Consider the following 18,032-nt stretch of genomic DNA (forward strand, 5'->3'; position numbering starts at 1 on the left):
GTTTGTTTCTGACTCAAAGTGTGTGTGTGTGTGTGTGTGTGTGTGTGTGTGTGTGTGTGTGTGTGTGTGTGTGTGTGTGTGTGTGTGTGTGTGTGTGTGTGTGTGTGTGTGTGTGTGTGTGTGTGTGTGTGTGTGTGTGTGTGTGTGTGTGTGTGTGAGAGAGATAGAGATAGAGAGATAGGGGGGGTGAGAGAGATGAGGAAGGGGCAAGAGAGAGAAAGAGAGCTGGGAGAGTGTGTGTGTGTGTGTGTGTGTGTGTGTGTGTGTGTGTGTGTGTGTGTGTGTGTGTGTGTGTGTGTGTGTGTGTGTGTGTGTGTGTGTGTGTGTGTGTGTGTGTGTGTGTGTGTGTGTGTGTGTGTGTGTGTGTGTGTGTGTGTGTGTGTGTGTGTGTGTGTGTGTGAGAGAGAGAGGGGGGGGTGTGAGTACTCAGCCCTTGTGTGGGTGAATGTAACAAGTTCCTAACGTTTTCTTTCCCATATTATTTCATGCACACTTTCATTGTTTTAAATGATTATTTTCTTTTAAGTTATTTTGTGCATCACTCTGTTTTGAATGAGGGTCATCGTTTTGTGTTAAATGGCTGCATAAAGCAACCATTTGTTGACTCATGTTGATAAGAGAATTAAAACTTGGAACTTGAAGAGGCGGCTGGGTGGCGCAGCGGACATTGCGTTCGTCACCAACGCAAGAGACACCGGGTTCAAATCCGGCTGTCACCGTTGCCTCCGGCTTGGGCCAGCCGTCATACTGGCTCAATTGGCAGAGCCAGCAGGTGGAAGTCGATAGGTTGTAATTTGGACGTTGTGGACAGCGACTCCTACAGGTCGGTTGGGGGATGCCTGCACAGCAGAGACAGGAAATGACGGGGGTAGTGTGAGCCTCCCACACGTTACATCTCGCCAATGAGAATCCGCGCTGGCAGGTGAAAAGATGTGACAGGCTGCCTCCTCGTGTACCAGAGGGGACACGTGATGCAAGGCTTCTATCCTCCCTACGACCGACCTGTGGGGGGCATATGCGAGCAACGTTCAATACAGGCCTTCAATGCCTTATATATTCTCTCATTGGTCTAATGTCTATTTCTTTCTGGGGACTCCCTAGAACCCCGGGGGTCCCTGAACCCCACATTGACAACCACTGGCTTATATTAGGTACATATTATTGTTAATAATCAGAAGGTTACTTCTTCAATCTCTCATCCATCACCATAGGCTGAGATTCCGTTGAGCAAGGCACTGAACCACAAACAGTTCCAGGGGGCGCTGCACTGCAGGCAAGCCTGCTCTCTGAAGTCTCTGTTCTGGTGCTCTGTATCTAGGAAGGCTGTCTGGAAAGACACATTCCAACTCACGTGTTACACAGTATTAGAGGCTTTGCAGTAAATATTCAATTCCTTCCAACATGGCTGCGTGTAATCATTGGTAACCACATTTGAAAGTAAATGCCAAACATCTGTGCAGTGGTAGAGTAGGTAAAACACCTGAAAAGCATGATATTACTGTTTCACTGTGAGTTGTTTACAACCAACACCCATTTGTACATATATTTCTCATAGATCAACACATAGCAATCATTGTTTTCCACATAGCAACCATTGTCTCCTCCAGTATGGAAGGAAAACCTCTATTCTTCTTCTTGTTGTCCTCTCCTCTCCCCACTCCTCTTCTTTCTGCTCCACTCTCATTATTCTCTCCCCCCTTCCTTCTCCCTCTCCTCCTACTCAACTCCCTCCTTCCCTCTCACTCTCCTCCTCCTCACACCCTCCCTCTCCCCCTACTCCTCCTCTCCTCCTCCACCCCCACAGATTATACAGGACCGGATCCACTCCCATGTGTCCAGGACCAAACTGATGTGGAACTCCCTGCCTGGAGGGCTCTATGTCCTGCCCCAGTTCTCCACTGACCCAGCCCTCTTCCCCTTCTATTACTCGATCCTGGGTAAGTGCTGTTCCCCAATGGTTGTCTCTTCTGTATGCATTGTTTCCCAAAGGTCCCCTACTCTATACTGTAAGCAGTGTTTCAAAATGGTTCTCTACTCCGTGTTCTCCCAATGTTTTCAACTCTATACTGGGTAAGCACTGTTTCCCTGTGGTTCTTTTTTTTTTTTAAACTTTGACCAGTCACCTGGTTCTTTTAGCGTTTATCGCTTTTTTTCTTCTCATTCATACTTGGTCAAGTTCGACCAACAGAAGCAGGCTGAAAGGGTTCAGATGGGGGGGTAGACACTCTGGGAAAGGCACGGCTGCCGTCCGGGATTCGAACGCGCTCAGCCCCAGATCCGCGCGAGCGCGGTTGTCCACGGCGCTGAAATAGCACTCGCGGTACGTGGTGAGCTACTGGAGCTCCCCGTCCCTGTGGTTCTTTACTCTATTCTGGGTAACCCATGTTTCCCTAATGTTCTCAATTCAGTGCTTCCCAGAAAGTATCTACTCTATACTGGGTAAGCAGTGTTTCCCTAATCTTCTCTACTCTGTACTGGGTAACCCATGTTTCCCTAAGGTTCTCTACTCTATACTGAGTAACCCGTGTTTCCCTAAGGTTCTCTACTCTGTCAGTGGCGTTGCGCAATATGTCGGGGCCCCCCCGCAGGTCAGACCATGGGGCCCCGCCCACTCCCCTAAATCAATAATAAAGTGAGATGGGATAGACATCGCGGCCACTTAAACCATGTACTAAAAAATTTACGGATTAGATTCCAGTTCCAATGTAACCTGTAGGCTACTCGTACTGGTTATGGCGAATAAAACGTTATATTCTTCTAACCTGTCTCGGCGGCTGTAGCGTGGCTGGGGTCTGGCTGGGCTGTGTGTCTGCCTGGACTCGATGCGGAGCTGACCGGGGGGTTGATAGCGGTGGACGCGGACGGCCTGGGTGGGGAGCTTACTGCCGATGCATCTTCAGTAACGTTAGAGTCAGTCTACCTTTGCTGCCTGCTGGAACAATGATGTTCTTTTTCATAGCTTTGCCGTCTCCTGTTCGGCTTTTGCTCTCATCTTGTTTTTCTGAGCACCGCTTGGATATTTGCGCTTAATTTTTTCATTTTACAGCCTGCCAATGAACATTAGTTATCAGCCTAGCCCTATCGCAGGTGAGCAAATAATTAGAACATAGCAGGGAGGGGGCCGCCCTCTGCGCGAGATGCATCCAGCTGCAGCCCCGCAGAACCATACTGGGCTCCTCACACTGCACCCTGTTCCCGCGCGTTACGAAATCTAAGAGGATAGTCTACAGTGGGGGCGGGGAGTGCGGGGGCCTCCGCTACGCCACTGTACTCTGTACTGGGTAACCCCTGTTTCCCTAAGGTTATCTACTCTGTACTGGGTAACCCGTGTTTCCCTAAGGTTATCTACTCTGTACTGGGTAACCCGTGTTTCCCTAAGGTTCTCTACTCTGTACTGGGTAACCCGTGTTTCCCTAAGTTTCTCTATTCATTGTTTCTCAAAGGTATCCTAATCTATACTGTAAGCAGTGTTTCAAAAATGTTCTCTACTCAGTGTTTCCCAAAGGTTCTCTACTGATAAACAGTGTTTCCCTAAGGTTCTATATTCAGTGTTTCCCTATGGCTTGCAGCACTATACTGGGTAAGCACTGTTTCCCTAAGGTTCTGTACTCTGTATTGGGTAAGCAATGTTTCCCAACGGTGACATACTCCATACTGGGTAAGCAGTGTTTCCCAAAGGTTGTTTACTCTATACTGGGCAAGCAGTGTTTCCCAAAGGTCCTCCGGTTATTTATGTCAACCACTGATGCATGAGACGAGAGTTTCCACAAATTTTAAAGGAACAGTTCACTGTGTTTAACCTCTTAGGCCTAGCCATATTTTCAGAAGATACGCATGAAAGTACATACCCAAGTAAATGGAAGATTGCTCCACTTCTACAAGGTCCATTTGCATGTTCTTGGTATCTAGGGACATCTATGGATCTCATACTCAATACTCGGTAGTACCGACGTAATTCGGTCGATATTGTTATGGGAACAGAGGAACGGGACCCAAATAAGAGAGTGAAACAGTCCAACAGCTTAAACCCTAAAACAAGCGTGTATTTTATTTTTACAAACGGAGACAAATTCAACAATACGAAAAAATGTACAAGGCATACAAACAATGAACGGTGGAAATGTAGTGTCAGCAGGTCGGGAGGACCTGGGTTATGAGGTGTGTGTTAAAACCCGAAGTATGTGTGATGTAGCAGACTATGTGTGTGTACTTAATATGTAAATAAAGTCTTACCGTGTTGAAAAGATGTAGTGGAACATGTGGCCTCGGCCACGCTGGGGCGAAACAATAACTGATTCTCGAGAGGGAAAATAACACGAGGGACTTGGCGAGGCAGGGGGGAGAAAATAACAAGGGAATTAACGGGCGGATGAATGCGACGAGTATCCGAGACGGCGTCTTCCAGACTACTGTTCCTATACAGAACGAACTCGCATCGACTGCTGGGGCTGGTCAGGACGTGTTTATAGTCCGGGAAGAGGCAGCATTCTCTAATTGTTCATTAGCACCAGCCGTGAGACATGAACGCAGACCCGGCGCCATGGGCGGGCATTAGGGGGCCGGGCCCGCCCACTGGGCCAGCTGTGCCCACCCTGAAAAAAAAAGTAAATTTTTAAATAATTTTTTTTTTGTCAAAGTCGACTATCCAAATCCTTAGTCGGGGACAGCCCTAGTGGGCACTGATGTCAACAACAACACTACTGAAGCTAGCACGGCACTCAGAATTCGTTTTCTACCCTCAAGAACGTCTTTACAGAACATCGCCTTAGTATGCTTCATCGACGCAAGGCCAATTTAATTCAGTTGGCATTTGAGAAGGACTTAACAAAAAAGTTCAGGAATGAGTGGAGGGACAGTGTTTTAAGAAGATTTCACTCTGTCCCCATTCCCCAAACACCGCTTGACGCTCTACTAATGATGGTGAGTAGCCTGTGGAGGAATTTTGTTTGCTTTTTTATGCACCTTATTTTTGTCAGTTCAGTTCAGTTTGTCAGTGAATTCAGAAGTGTTGAATAAATGGAGACTTTTCAAAGATATGATTTGATTTGATTTGATTTTTATTTAGTACATACAATTTATACAATAGTATAAAAACAAGGGGTACAAGGATAACATGTGAAAGTCTGTCGACTTGTTTCCAACATGGTCCCAAGAAAAATACAATAAATCACAAAGAAAGAGTTAAGATAAAATAGATACAACAAGTAGATAAAAATAGACAACACAATTTTCTAAGAGCCTCATTACAGCATGTCATGTTCCTGTTCTTCAAGAGTGGTATATAGAATAGAATAGAATAGAATAGAAATGTATTATCCTGAGGGAAATTTGACACTGCAAATCACTCAACATTAAACATTTAGACAGAACAAGTCACGAATAAGAATAACAAAACAAATGGCCTAAGAATAGAATAAAATGAAATAGAATAAAAATAGAATAAAAGATACAGTAAATAAATACAGTAAAAATATACTGAAGTCTACAGTAGGTGTAATATTGCACAATGCTATTTAAAAAGTAAGAGTCCAGGAAGATGGTAACTGTCACTCTGTGCTCAGTGATGCAGTGAGGCACAGTGATGCATTGTATAGTCTGATGGCTGTCGGAATGAAGGACTTCCTGTGCCGTTCAGTGCTGCATTTAGGTAGTGTGAGCCTATAACGTGCTCCTTCTGTCAGCCAAGTCTGTGTATAGTGGGTGGGAGGGGTTTTCCTTGATGGCCTGGAGCTTAGCAAGGTTCCTCCTGTCCGCCAGCCTCGCTAGAGTCCAGCTCCACCCCAACCACGCTACTGGCCTTCCTGACCATCTTATCCAGCCTGTTTGTGTCTCCTGCTCTCAGTCCGCTGCACCAGAAGGTCTGTTATATATATCCGTTCAGTCTGTTTTTGTATAAGTGAATGTTCTTAAGATAGAGAGAAATTAGATTTTTCAATTGCCTCTCTGCTGTTTAGTTCAGCACCGTGGGCAGCGCCAAGCAAGCCACAGCGCCGTTGTCCCAGCTGAAACGTATAAAAGAGAACCTGTGTTGAAAAACCATTGTATTCGGTACCCATCCCTAGTTACAAGGACATAATCAAAGCAACAGAACTGGACTACATAACACTTTAACATGACTTTAAGAATGTCAATGGATCTAGGTTTGACTTTGAACGCTCTCGAGCGCTGGAATAAACAAACATCCTCAGCCTCCTCAGGAAGTAAAGTCTGTCTCTGGTGCTTCCTGTCCACAGCCTCAGTGTTACCAGCCTCCTAATGGGGAGCGACAGTGGCTCAGGAGGTAGAGGGGTTGTCTGGTATCCTGAAAGTTCCCGGTTCGATTCCTTCTCCTCCCCTGCCAGTGTGTTGAAGTGTGCTTGAGCAAGACACTGAACCCCTAACCGCTTCCGAAGAGCAGGTTTGCACCTTGCATGGTTGCTTCTGCCATGAATGTGTGAGTGAATGGGTGAATGTAAGGCATAAGTTGTAAACCGATTTTGATAAAATCACTATGCCGTCACTTGAAGTTGAACACAAATCACTAGATAGCTGTAGATAGATAGCTGAGGGGCCGTAACTCTGATAGATATTGGTCTTACTCTGAGGGGTTGTGGGAGATGGAGGAATGGAGTAAGGCGAGATTGAGAGAGTGAGAGAAAGAGAGGGGGAGATGTAGTGGAGAGAGAGACGGAGGGATGGATATGGATATTTTATATACCACAGCAGTAAATCACCATTTTATCTGCTCCTGTGTGTGACAGTCCTGCCTGGGGAATAACTTGTCATGAACGGTAGCGCTGTGACAGTCTCACTCTGCTAACCGTCCACATTTGTCTGATGGCGAAGCAGTTGGTAGGTACTTGGCTCTGTACTTTTCAAAGCTCAGCTGTTGTGCCTGGCTGGTTTGATAGCTTTAGTTACTGGTGTACTGTAGTTTGCTAAGTGGGATCAACACACTTACTTACTAGATAGTTAGTTCCTATATAACATACATACTTACTAGATGGGTTAGTGCCTATCTAACATACTTACTTACTAGATGGGTTAGTTCCTATCTAACATACTACTTACTTACTAGATGGGTTAGTTCCTATCTAACATACTTAATTGCTAGATGGGTTAGTTCCTATCTAACATATTTAATTGCTAGATGGGTTAGTTCCTATCTAACATACTTACCGTATCTACTAGATGTGTTAGTTCCTATCTAACATACTTACTTACTAGATTGGTTAGTTCCTATCTAACAGTCTGGTTTCACTGACCTGAAACTGGGTGTGTTCAAACTGCCATCTACTTTTGTTCTGATAATTGAGTCATAACTGGCAGACCCAGGTTCTACGTCATCCACAGGTGTCTGACATTAGTAACTAGAAATAGAGATTTAAATGCATGCTGGGTGAACATTAGCGAAGCGCCGACAAACGAATACGGACAAAGGACAGGGAGTTTTCAGAGTGCTAAATGGACCATTATTTATGTTAAGTTCAAGTTACATTGAAATGCTTGGTTCTGTAGGATCCTCCTGAAATTGTGCTTCATACAGTAAAAAAAAGTTAAATAATAAAGACCAAACACTATACAAAATATACAATATACAAAACCAAAGTACAAAATGCTAAACAAAATGCAAAAATGATTACTCTATTCTGGAATTATTTCCTTTCCCGTCCTGTTTTGCAATTCTCTGCCTTCTTCACCTGAGAACTTCACCTTTCCTCCTGCTACTAACACCTATCCCCCTCAACAATGTTCCGAACATCCGCAGCTGCTTGTCCCAACCCCCACCCATTCCAAATGCTGAATCAAGAACCTCATCTTTTACTCTGTCATCTGTCTCCCGGGTTAGTTCCTATCTAATACTTACTGACTATAGATGGGTTAGTATCTATTTTGGCGCATATTTCGGTGACAAAATAAACGAGAGAACAGAGATCTAATTATCATCATTAGTCATTTGCTTTATAAAGAAGTGCATTGAATTACATAATTTCTAGTAGGTAACCAAAGGGTGTTCAAACAGGTCTCCTCTCTCACACCAAGTAAGCCTGTGAATGATGACCCGGTCCACATTCCTATTTTTTGTCATCATAGGTACAGTAGCCTACCTGTAGGTTTTAAAACATTTATTAACCATAGCCTGCAAGGTACATAAATACATAGGATCAAAATCAAATGTATTTGTAAAGCCCAAAATCACATGGAATTGCCCGCATGGGCTTTGCAAGTCAAGAAGAAACATCACAATAGATCCAGAACAAAAACCACCAAAGGATCCATACATACAACCCTCCCAGGGGAGAGAAACCTCAGATCGGATGTTCAAAGGGGATCTGTTATGGTTTGTAACCGACCCCAATCGCACAACACAAGACAGGTATGAGAGTAAGCCAAAACAGGGCATTTATTCAATACAAACAAAAAGCGGCACTGTCCCTTTAAGGGAGAACACAAAAACACTGGAACAAAGAAATAGGGAAAAATGTGGCACTGTGCCTTTAAGAGGCGAGCAGGCTAAGGGGAAAGGCTAAGGGACAGGGCCAGGGCAAAAGGTCAGGGCAGGAACAGGGGCAATGGAGAGGGGGAACAGGGACAGAGGCCCGGGGAGGCGGGCTGGGGACAGGGACAGAGAAACAGGGTTAAGGCCTTGGACAGGGCGAGGGCCAGAGCTGCTTACAGGGATGGCAGGGTTCCGACGGCGGAGGCCTGGCAAGGAGAACCTCCTTGGAAGCGATGCGCGCCGGCTTGGGCGTCTGGAGTAGGAGCGCGCCGGCTTGGGCGTCTGGAGTAGGAGCGCGCCGGCTTGGGCGTCTGGAGTTGGAGCGCGCCGGCTTGAAGAGACGCATCCTCCCGTGGTATAGGAAGCGATGCGCGCCGGCTTGGGCGTCTGGAGTAGGAGCGCGCCGGCTTGGAGAGACGCATCCTCCCGTGGTATAGGAAGCGATGCGCGCCGGCTTGAGGTCTGGAGTGGGAGCGCGCCGGCTTGGGCGTCTGGAGTAGGAGCGCGCCGGCTTGAAGAGACGCATCCTCCCGTGGTATAGGAAGCGATGCGCGCCGGCTTGGGCGTCTGGAGTAGGAGCGCGCCGGCTTGGAGAGACGCATCCTCCCGTGGTATAGGAAGCGATGCGCGCCGGCTTGCCGTCTGGAGTGGGAACACACGAAAACCTCCCGTAGAGGATTAGAGAGCGCAGACGGTGTCCCACTCCAGGCAAACGGCGACAGGTGGTGATGGCTGGCACCTCGTCTCACGCCGGAGACGTGGCAGGTGATGGTAACGTCCAGGACTCCATGAACACTGAACACAGAAAAGGATAAAGAGTCCAGAACAAATAACCAGCATACAGAACGACCCGACCAGGACTGGAGGGGAGGTCCAGGTATTTAAAGCCCTCTGGGGCGCTAATCATAACTTATCACAGCTGTGAAAGGTAGTCCAAGGGTGGGGGCTGGTGAGGTGAGGAGAACAGGGAATTAAAGGTCCAGGGAACAGGCGAAACCTCACAGGATCCCCCAACAGGATGTCGGTGATAATAGTGTTGCTATGGAGGATAGATGGATGGAGAATAGAACAGGCGAATAATTGGTATGTATGTATATATACATGTAATGAAATACATAAGGATGGTTGTTAATAGCAGCAGCTCAGATCACTGTGGCTCTGGACACAGCAAAAAGCTAACAAGCTCCTGTTGTCTTTGTAGCCTGGCTCCCTTGAATTTAGAAATAAATGGTTGGAAAACAACTTTCCTTTGTTTTAAAATGTTTACTTGTCCAAAGCATTGTCAAAAAGCTGTGTAGCTTCCATCAATATCTGACTCCAAACTGACCCAGGTAACATCCAACCACAGCTAAAACACAGTGATGGCATAGCATAGAATGTAAGCTACATTTTAATCATTTATACATTAGAAAATTATGCATTTTAGATTATTTTAACATTGTGAATTATAATGAAATTATCATTAGTAGTTTTTTAATAATTGTATCATTAATCAATTAGTCTATTATTACTATTACACTAGCTTTATTCAATGTTCAGAACTTGGCAACATTGAGAGCTTATTTTCTCATACTTCATACCAGTGTTATGCTACGCAGGGCTAGCAAGAACATTTTCGGAGAACAATGCTCATACATTTTTAAATGATTTCTGGAAAAGGGAACACAACTCTTCTATTGGGCTGGCTATAATTAGTTTCTTGTTTTTATTGATTCATAATTAATTTATTTATCATTTATAATAAAAAAAGAAAAATATATATATATACCATTGTCACATACTATAAATGATATAAATGTACCTGAACTGGGTTGTTGTGAAGCCAACCCGTTCAGTGAGTGCATTTAGCACAGGTCCCGGTAGCGTTTTCCTTTATGCCAAGCAAGCAGTGCAAAAATGCTTCCGCATTCGTCACCGCACGCCAGTGCGGTAAAGCGCCCTTCTTTTCAGGCCCCGCTTAGACAAATGCTACCGTGCGTGCACCGGCGGCGGCGTGCTCGCTCAGGTGCGTGCGTGCGCCGGCGTGCTCGCGCGAGGTGCCCGCGCATGCGCATGAGATCCCGCCTTGGTTCGACACGAGCGGAGCTCAATATATATAAGTCACCGCCCCTTATTCAGTATCTAGAAATAGCTCAATTGGCAAGGCCACATGGCTGTGGATCCTATGGCTCGTTTGCTGGCGAGTTCGAATCCCATCGAAAATATTTTTTAACGTGATTTTTTTTTAACGTGTATTCTTTCGCCGGTTAAGGTTAGGCATGGTTAAGGTTAAGGTTAAGGTTAGGCATTGTTTCGGAGTTGGTTAAGGTTAGAACGGTTAAGTTTAGGCGCTGTTAAGGAGCTGGTTAAGGTTAGAGTTTGTCAAAGAGAATGGCAATATAATTTCTATGGTTAAGGTTAGGCATGGTTAAGGTTAAGGTTAAGGTTAGGCATTGTTTCGGAGTTGGTTAAGGTTAGAACGGTTAAGTTTAGGCGCTGTTAAGGAGCTGGTTAAGGTTAGAGTTTGTCAAAGAGAATGGCAATAGACAGCCTATTTCCGCACGACCTGGGCGCTGGGCGGCGGAAAATGAAAGGCGCATTACTGCACGCCACTACGGTAAATTTTTGCACTGCTTGCTTGGCATAAAGCTACACGCGTCCCGGTAGGAGGAAATAATAAAGTGTTTTCAAAAGTAAATTATATTTATTTCACAATGGGGAATGAAATCCGTTAACACACAAACAACAGGTGAACAGGGATAAGGTAAGGGAGAACAATCAGGGATATACTGTACAAGAAGACAAACCAAAACAGGTACAAGGTAACCCTCGGACCAATAACCCCACTAAAAGGGAAAACACTAAAGCAACACCAGTGACCTAGTGTCACAACCCGCAACCCACATGGTTGGGAAACTGGGAAACCACCCAGCACAACAAACGCAAGGTTATTACAAATCACTCGTGCCACGAGACACAATCCAGCTTACTTGGTAAGCACACCAGCAGTACAAAGCAATGAAGCTACCAAGAGTAGCAGTGTGAACCAAATGAACCTGCCAACACAATCCAGTCCACACAATGGCAATAAGGCCAACACAATCCAGTCCACTCAATGGCAATGGCAAAATGCCAATATGCAGGCCACACAATAGTGTCAATGGCAACAGGCCAATATCCGGTCCACACAATAGTGTCAATGGCAACAGGCCAATATCCGGTCCACACAATAGTGGCAATGGCAACAGGCCAATATCCGGTCCACACAATAGTGGCAATGGCAACAGGCCAATATCCAGTCCACACAATAGTGGCAATGGCAACAGGCCAATATCCGGTCCACACAATAGTGGCAATGGCAACAGGCCAATATCCGGTCCACACAATAGTGGCAATGGCAACAGGCCAATATCCGGTCCACACTATAGTGGCAATGGCAACAGGCCAATATCCGGTCCACACTATAGTGGCAATGGCAACAGGCCAATATCCGGTCCATACTATAGTGGCAATGTCAACAGGTCCTGTGTTGGCGCAGGCTCTCAAGCTTTATACACCTGCCCCCCGGGCCGCACCTGACCAGGGGAAACAGAAAGGGAATGTTCATCCAGGTGAACACAGCACCATACGTCACAACCATGAATAGCTTGCCATACCCAATTGACACACTATACTGAAATAGTCAGCCAATGGGAGGTTTATACTGAAATAGCCATGCCAATGGGAGGTTTATATTGAAATAGCCATGCCAATGGGAGGTTTATAGTGAAATAGCCATGCCAATGGGAGGTTTATAGTGAAATAGCCATGCCAATGGGAGGTTTATAGTGAAATAGGCAGCTAATGAGAAGTGTATACGGAAATAGTCAGCCAATGGGACAAGTATACTGAAATAGTCAGCCAATGGGAGGTGTATACTGACATAGTTATTAGTTACCCACTTGGGGTGTCATGGAGCCGAATCAATCAATTATGCATCTAGACAGATCTCCATGATAAATGTGAATGTATTAACAATACAGATTAATCAAATACAATTAATTGGATCAATAAGCCTGGCTGAGAGGAGCATGCCTTCTGGCCACAAAGCACACTGCCCCCCCTCCCAGGGGGAATCTAGTATTACACACATTGTATTAATCTGTGTGTCTCTAAAATATGTGTCTGTTTGTGTTTATGTGTTTATGTGTTTATATGTTTATGTGTGTGTGTGTGCATGCGTGCGTGTGTGTGTGTGTGTGTGTTTGTGCATCTATGTGAGCTGCAGGCCCACTGCTTCAGAAACACAATTGGATTTCCAGCATGTATTTAGTCAAGCTGCTTTGGCACGAATATTATGGACACACACACACACACACACACACACACACACACACACACACACACACACACACACACACACACACACACACACACACACACACACACACACACACACACACACACACTTCCTATCATGCCTCCCCGAGGTCTACCGTTAACTCAATCCTCTAATGGCTTTAAATCTGCAGACTCTTTGGACCTCTCAACACACACCAACGCAAAGGAGGGCAAATACACAGGGGGGGTGGGGGGGTGAGAAAAGGATGTATTTATTTGCACAATGAAACAAAGGAACTCTCACCTAATAAACAATGCAAACAATAATGAAACAACCAACTGAAAACACTTATAAAATAAGCACCAGTAAATCAACAAAGACATAATATTAACTATTTGACCTATTACTTATTATGTCTTTGTTGATTTACTGGTGCTTATTTTACAAGTGTTTTCAGTTGGTTGTTTCATTATTGTTTGCATTGTTTATTAGGTGACATTTCCTTTGTTTCATTGTGCAAATGCTATGAATGTGAAGGGAAAAAACATAATTGTTATGGTTTGTAACCGACCCCAATTGCACAACACAAGACAGGTATGAGAGTGAGCCAAAACAGGGCATTTATTCAATACATAACAAAAAGCGGCACTGTCCCTTTAAGGGAGAACACAAAAAACACAAGGGTCAAAGAATATGGGAAATGTGGCACTGTGCCTTTAAGAGGCGAACAGGCTAAGGGACAGGGCCAGGGCTGAATGTCAAGGACCAGGACCAGGGGCACTGGAGAGGGGGACAGGGACAGAGGCCCGGGGAGGCGGGCTGGAGACAGGGACAGAGAACAGGGTTAAGGCCTTGGACAGGGCGAGGGCCAGAGCTGCTTACAGGGATGGCAGGGTTCCGACGGCGGAGGCCTGGCACGGAGATCCTCCTCGGAAGCTGCAGACGGGCAGCGCAGAACACCAGGGTCCCAGAGGACCGGGGCGAAGAGACGCATCCTCCCGTGGAATAGGAAGCGATGCGCACCGGCTTGACGTCTGGAGTGGGAGCGCGCCGGCTTGACGTCTGGACTGGAGTGGGAGCGCGCCGGCTTGACGTCTGGAGTGGGAACACCACTCCAGGCCTGGCACGGAGATCCCCCCTCGGATGCTGCAGACGGGCAGCGTGGAACACCGGGGTCCCAGGGGACCGGGGCGAAGAGACGCATCCTCCCGTGGAATAGGAAGCGATGCGCACCGGCTTGACGTCTGGAGTGGGAGCGCGTCAAGTAATTTCAAAGAGCCGCACCACGCCTTACCATCCCCAGGGGAATGGGCAATGTGAGAGGTTCAATCGGACGATGCATGACATGCTGCGTAGTCTGCCCGCAGAGAAGAAGCGGGACTGGAAGGAGCACCTACCCGAGTTGGTACTTACGTACAACTGCCACGTGCACTCCTCCACGGGATACTCCCCCTTCTACCTGCTCTTCGGGAGGGACGCTAGGATGCCCAGAGATGTCCTGGGGGGCAGATACGTCATTGACGAAGGGGCGGAGGAACTGGACGAGTGGGTGCAGGGTCACCACGAGCGATTAAAGGCCGCCGAGGCCACGGCGAAGCATGCGTCTCATCGACGCAAGAGGATTTACGACCGAAAGAGCAGAGGCGCACTCTTGCGGGCGGAGACCCGGTCCTGATACGCGACCACCGAATCCGGGGCCGTAATAAGATACAGGACAAGTGGGAGCCTACGTCTTATGTGGTGGTTAAGCAGAGCCACGAAGGGACGCCCGTGTTCACAGTCAGGCCCGAAGCAGGGGGTCCAGAAAGGACCATGCATCGAGACCAGCTCAAGACCTGTCCCTTCCCGGCCTCCGACCCGGAAGTGCGGGCGAGGGCCCCTCGACAGATCCCTGTGGCACCGCGGAGCTCGTCCGAATCAGACATCGGAGATGCTTTTGAGTACCGGCGGGAACCGCATCCTAGGGCGTGTAACCACCCCGGGCCCCTGCGGGACGCCCCTGAAGAGGCAGCGAACGCCGAGTCAGAGGTGGAGTCGACCCCCTCAGGAGAGGATGGGGAGGACGGCGGAGACGGAGTCGAAGAGGAGGCCGCTGGCGGTCCACCGATGGCCCCGGAGGGCGAGGCTGTGGTCAATGACCCGCCGACGGGCACTGAAGAATCCGACACGGAGTCGGAGGTGGGGGAAGTGGAACCCACCCGGCCCCAGAGGAGCACCAGAGGTCGGCTACCCGCTTGGTATCGCCAGGACTACGTGCTCAAGAGAGTGTTTGTTGAACAGTGTTTCCAATTCATGAAGGAGTGTGTGAAACTGTTGGCATAATGTGTGAGTGTCGATCTATGTGTGGAACTGTTGGTCTCAGGACCGTTTTCAAGCATGCGTTGGTTGGTGTTTCATTGAGTTAACTTGCAGAGGACTTAGCAAGTTCAAAGTGGGGGGAAATGTAGCACCCTGAATATATGCATATTATTCAGAAGTGCTGACTTGCCTTTTATCTCCCCTTTGTGCACAAAGACATGTTGACTAGTTTCCATTGATATTCTCTCGAACAATGACGCAAGTTTCTCCTTCTCTCCCCGGCTGGAATATGGATTATAAACAGTAAGCTAAATCATATTCGATCCGTCCAGTTCTCTTCCTGTGGGGCTAGGTGGCGGTTCCAGCAGGGTGCGGCAGGTGGCAGGCGGAGCGCACGAGAGAGAGATGCAAGCAACGAGGAAGAGGGAATCACCTGGAGGTGAGGGGAACAGGAAGTTCTCTTCAATGTTGGACTTCGGTCTGGGTGGTCGTGTTGTTGACAGAGCCCCGTTGTGGACCACACGGGTGAACGTATTGAACTTGAGTATATGACGGGTTATCCTAGAAGTATCCGTGATAGTGTGTGAGTAAGAGAAACCGAATCCAAGGACTAACGTCCATAGATAACGTGTTATAGTAGCAGTGTGTGCGGTGTATTAGCATGCCGCTAACGGCTATATTGACTCCAGTATACACCGGGCGCGAGGCGCTGAAGAGACCGGTGGTGTAGCCAGCCACGCTGCGTTAACAGTATAACCGAATAGCAGGAGGGCTGTCTGGGACCCGCAGAGTAGCTTCAGTTAAGGTAGGGCCAGAGTATTGTCGCGTGTCGACCCAGCGCCGGCCGTCAACAACCAGTCTTCGCCGGCGTTCGACACCTGCTCTGCACCGGCTGTCTTCAGCCCGACCAGCAGAGGTCGCCATCACCCAGCACGCGCTCTCAGCCCACTACTGCTCCCTCTGCCCCAGTCCCGCTTGCTAACGCCCGTGACGAGAGCGTTCGACGCCATCTTGCTACCCGGACGGTGGTGGCGCGGCGAGGCCGCCATCTTGGTTGAGTACATTAGGGCTTCGGTGCCCAGGATCTTATTGCACAGTACACAGTGTGATGCGGCCTACGGGTGAAGCTAACGTTGCTAACTACAGTGCATAGGGGTACCCCATAAACATTACATGCCGGCATTAGTATAGGACTTTTGTTTTGGTACAGTGGGCCCACCTTTTCATTTTCTTTGAGTGTGATAACGTGTTTGTTCTTTAATAATATTTTCCCATCTAATTAACCCTTTCCCTGTGGGGAGGTTACAGACCAGTTGTATCATAAGTAAAGCCTTAGAGAGGTATTATCCCTACCATATAATTAAAGCCTGAGAGAGGTATTATTCATGGTACTAACCCAGACGTGGGTGATAAGTCAAGCACATTGAAGTATATTATCCCTGGTACTAACCCAGAGGTGGGTGTATAATATAAGTGTCTATAAGGTATTGAGTTACAAATTGAGTAATAGTAGGACTTCATTCTATTTGACCATTCCTATTAAATCTTTGTAACTGAACAGTACAATTAATATAAAGAATTAGATGGGGTTCTGTGTGCGTGTCCATTCCTGAGCCTATTAACAACTCTTTTGGTGTGGGTAACGTCAATACAATTAACCCCTTCCTATCCAACTCCCCCCTTTTCATTATATGGTTTCTAGTGGTCATCAAGGGAGGGTACTGCTCGCGGGAGGAACAAATCTATCTATGCATGTCAGTCACTAGGTGTGGGAGGGTTAACGGAGGTATTCAGGGAAGTGAGAGCGAGTTGGGGAGTACTGCTGACCGCTCCGGAGAGGCGAGGAAGACCAGAGTACCAAACCAGGTTGGTAAATCCCGGGCCCCATTGACTCCCACTACCGGGCCCCAGTTTGACGCTCCAGGCCCAAAGACGAGGGTGCAGTCAGACGGAGCTCTGCTGTGTCTAGCTACCTTGTGACTGCCAACAACCGTTCCCACAAAGCAGGGATAATCCACCCTGCTACACTAATTTTATTGTGATGTTACTACTACTACCTATTGTTACCATTCTTGTATTCATTGATGTTTCTTAATTGTGCACTGTTGAGTCTGAGCTGTATAATGCTGTCTGTATAATGACAATAAAGACTCTATTCTATTCTATTTTATTCTTCTACTTGTATAAGCTTGTATAACAGCTATTTCCACAGTCATGACAGCACTTACTGTGACATAACTGACAGCTTACCATATATTAATGCTATTCAAGTGAGGGGAGTGACTAGGCAGGTTGTAGGGGGCTATTGTTCACGCCCATCAGAAACCGGCAGAGGTGTTCAATTCTAGCCTTTTCTTCGAGAGGCGTTTTCTCAGCGTAAAGCAAACAAGGGAAAAAAACGTTTTACAAGATTCAAATTAGCACATACTGTATTCTTCAAACATTTACAGATTGCAACATATGACACATCATTCTGTACTTTCACAATCTGTAAAAATAGGTCACAATTATTATTATCATAATTTTTGTTCATATTTGACGGTGAATAACACCATGCTAACATTGACCAGACATGAAAAAGTGCCACTGAGCTCATTCAGCACCTTCTTTTTTTGTATCCACTTTTTCTCCTCCTATTTTTCTGTATTTTCCTCCCATCCCAATTTAGTCGACTCGTTATGCCAATTCCCCCCTCCCCTTCCTGGTCGTTGCGTGCATGTGCCCCCCACTGGTCGGTCTAGGGAGCCCTGAAGTCTATCACATGCTTCCTCCGATACATAGGAGACAGCCAGCAGCCTCTTTTCACCTGGCAGCGATGACTCTCATTGGTGAAGTGTAACGTGTGGGAGGTCACACGTTACACCATTTCCCTCCCTCGCTGTGCAGGCGCCCTGACCGACCTGTAAGAGTCGCTGTTTACAACGACCAGATTACCACCCATCGGCTTCCCTCCCG

The 18,032-nt window shown here is 47.1% G+C and overlaps 1 protein-coding gene across 1 annotated transcript in view; it reads left to right on the top strand.

Moving 5' to 3' along the window:
* Positions 1 to 18,032, top strand: part of LOC311227950 (exostosin-1) — a gene marked incomplete at both ends in the record, with an annotated part of 687,742 nt that overhangs the window by 473,977 nt on the left and 195,733 nt on the right. The window contains one exon of the mRNA XM_084313822.1: positions 1,805 to 1,937. Coding sequence (XP_084169948.1) covers positions 1,805 to 1,937 — 133 coding nt within the window. The remainder of the gene's footprint in view (positions 1 to 1,804; positions 1,938 to 18,032) is intronic.

This window comes from Notolepis coatsorum (assembly GCF_963971535.1).
Source record: "Notolepis coatsorum genome assembly, chromosome: 5".
Taxonomy (NCBI): domain Eukaryota; kingdom Metazoa; phylum Chordata; class Actinopteri; order Aulopiformes; family Paralepididae; genus Notolepis; species Notolepis coatsorum.